Below are 2,832 nucleotides of genomic sequence, written 5' to 3'. Positions count from 1 at the left end.
ACGCAGAGAGACTGCGAACATACAAAATTCACTGCCAGTACAAAGAATCGATCATTGGATTTGGCAAAGAATCAGCACAAAAGTCAGCCAAATTTGGGGTAAAAGGACACATATGATCAGTTCGGACAATGTCCATTTGCGAAGGCCTTGTTTGGAAAAGGATTAATACGTGTATTGTACTTTCGAGTGAAATTTCGTGGTTTCTCGTTGGAATTTAAATCGATTTGATTGGCTACTTCAGAAGAGCTCAAATAATTATTAGCCAATCAAAACCTTCTAAATGAAATTCAACCAATCAGATCGATTGCGGATCGGTTTGGTCGGCGCGATTCGATTGCACCCCCTCCCCAAATTTGTATCAAATCGACAATAGTAGTTGTAATATAATAAAATGTCATTATATTTTGGACTGACAAATATCCAAGATGTTTGCAGTATTATACTACTAGTAATTATTATATAATAGCATGGAATAGTATTACTACGTAGTCTTTACAGTCCAAGTTCGTATGCCCGTGATATATCAATCAAAGGGGTTGGCAAGCTTGTCTTCCATGGCCACATAGACGCTTTTGAGCTGGGTCCACGACTGCGCGGCGGCCACGCCATTCTCCCGCCCCATACCCGACTGTTTGGAGCCTCCCCACGGGAGTTCCACCGGCGCCAAGTTGTACGTGTTGATCCACGCCGTGCCCACATCCAGCTGTTGAATCACTCGATGCGCACGTTTTAAATCGTTTGTAAACACTCCCGCTGACAACCCAAATGACGTGGCGTTCGCTCGGGCGACCACTTCGGCCTCCGACTCAAACGGCAGCACACACAGCACCATGCCAAAGATTTCTTCTTGCACGATGCGCATGTCGTCGCGGCAGTCGGTGAAGATGGCTGGCAATATATAACTACCGCGGGGGTCGATCCTACTACTAGTAGTACTAGGAAACGTGCCGCCATATACTAACGTGGCCTTGTCCTCAACGACACCAATACGAATGTACTCGCGTACTTTGGCCAAATGCGAGGCATGTACCATGGGGCCGACTTGGCTGGACGGGTTTAAAGGAGGTCCCACGCGGAGTTGCTGGGTCCGCGCCACCAACTTGCTCACGAACGCATCGTGCAACGACGCATGCACAAACACACGCGTGCCGTTCGAACACACTTGGCCGTTCGAGTACCAGTTGGCGAGCATCGCGCCTGCGACAGCGTCGTCCACGTCCGTGTCTTCGAATACGATCAGCGCCGACTTGCCGCCCAGTTCCATCGTCGCAGGCTTGAGTTGCGATGCGCACGATGCATACACCTTCTTTCCCGTCGATACGGAGCCCGTGAACGATACCTTCCGGACCGCCGCGTGTTCCACGAGTGACGCGCCGACGCTCCCACCGCCCAGCACGACGTTGAACAGTCCTGGCGGCAGGCCGGCCTTGGCGTAGACTTGCGCGAGTCGGAGCGCGGTCAACGGAGTCTCCTCGGACGGTTTGAACACCATCGCGTTGCCAAACGCGAGCGCCGGCGCGCTCTTCCATATCTAACGAATCGAAACATAATGAGAAAGGACAAAAAAGAAGTAGTCGTTCGACATACAGCGGATTGAAGCGGGTAGTTCCATGCGCCGATGCCGGCGGTGACCCCGAGCGGTTCGCGACGCGTGTACGCCCAGTTGGGTGCGTCGAAGTCGAGCATCTGCCCACCCAATGTTGGCGCCAATCCGCCAAAGTACTCCAAGCAGTCGGTGGCACTCAGGACGTCGCCTTCCATTTCCGAAATGACGCGACCCGTGTCGATGCTCTCGAGGACCTGAATGTCGTTTGTTTCTTCGTTCAAGATGGCCGCAGCCCGACGAAGAATCGTGCCCCGAGCGGCAGGGGACAGCGCCGCCCACGCTGGTTGCGCCGACGCCGCGCTCTCCACTGCATCCGACACCTGTCCTTCATCCACGTCGTGGAACTCTGTCGCTGGAGTGCTCGTGCTTGAGTCCAAGAGCGTCCGTGCGACCCCACGGCCGCGAACATGCTTCCCATGGATGAACGACTTGACGTAACGGACTGCGGCGGTCATTTTATGTGGTCGCGATCTTGAGAGAACCTGTGAAATCATGCAACATTCATGCGTGAGATTCTCTCAACTGGTCCAAAGTCAATAAAAACTTACAAAAGGAGGAAAGTACAACTATATACTGCCAATACACCAATCAGAGGCCACGATACTGATGTTTCATTGGCTCATCCCGACAGTAAACACGTAAAGAGTGTCTTCGGCTGTATAATTTAATTCCCATTAAGGTGTCAATGACACCTTGCCATACCCAAGTCATCTTCCGTGTGATTGGCTCTCCTGCACTGGATAAGGTAATAGTTTTAATATAATTCAAATTTCGCAACTATTAATACTGGTATGGTGCACGTAATCGAAAAACTTCGAACTGGCCAAATCGAAGAATGGCGGTTTTACTATTTAACCTACATTTAATGCAGTTAAACCCAAAAACCAAATACGCTAAATACCGATTCATACGTTTTACCCCTGCGGTTAAAGGTCCCAACCCCCTCCGGATATTATATACGGATTAGAGTCATATACAAAAATCAAGATATATCTCACCGGTCTCCCTAAGGCCAAATATCATGTAAAATACCGCTAACGTAGATGGCCAGTTTATGGTGCACGGGACAGTTTAAGGTGCACTCAAATTGGCCAATGGAATTGCTTGATTTTTGGAGTAGCCAATCGAATCACTAGAAAAATGAAATCACTAAAAAATAAGCAAAAACAGCTTACATATTTTAAGCTTAAACCGTGCACCATAAACCGTCCCTCCTATTTTGCCTT

General features: G+C 49.6%; 1 protein-coding gene across 1 annotated transcript; it reads right to left on the bottom strand.

Moving 5' to 3' along the window:
• Positions 1-427: 427 nt before the first annotated feature.
• On the bottom strand, positions 428-2,204 carry H257_18418 (hypothetical protein). Its single transcript, XM_009847464.1, has 2 exons — positions 1,588-2,204; positions 428-1,531 (listed from the first exon to the last, which is right to left on the bottom strand). Exons 1-2 carry the CDS (start codon positions 2,098-2,100, stop codon positions 524-526), a joined length of 1,521 nt encoding a protein of 506 aa, XP_009845766.1. The 5' UTR covers positions 2,101-2,204; the 3' UTR covers positions 428-523.
• Positions 2,205-2,832: the final 628 nt, after the last annotated feature.

The sequence above is a fragment of the Aphanomyces astaci genome (assembly GCF_000520075.1).
Source record: "Aphanomyces astaci strain APO3 unplaced genomic scaffold supercont1.163, whole genome shotgun sequence".
Lineage (NCBI taxonomy): Eukaryota > Oomycota > Saprolegniomycetes > Saprolegniales > Verrucalvaceae > Aphanomyces > Aphanomyces astaci.
Note: the sequence above shows the minus strand (reverse complement) of the source record. Positions and strands in the feature narration are given on the sequence as shown.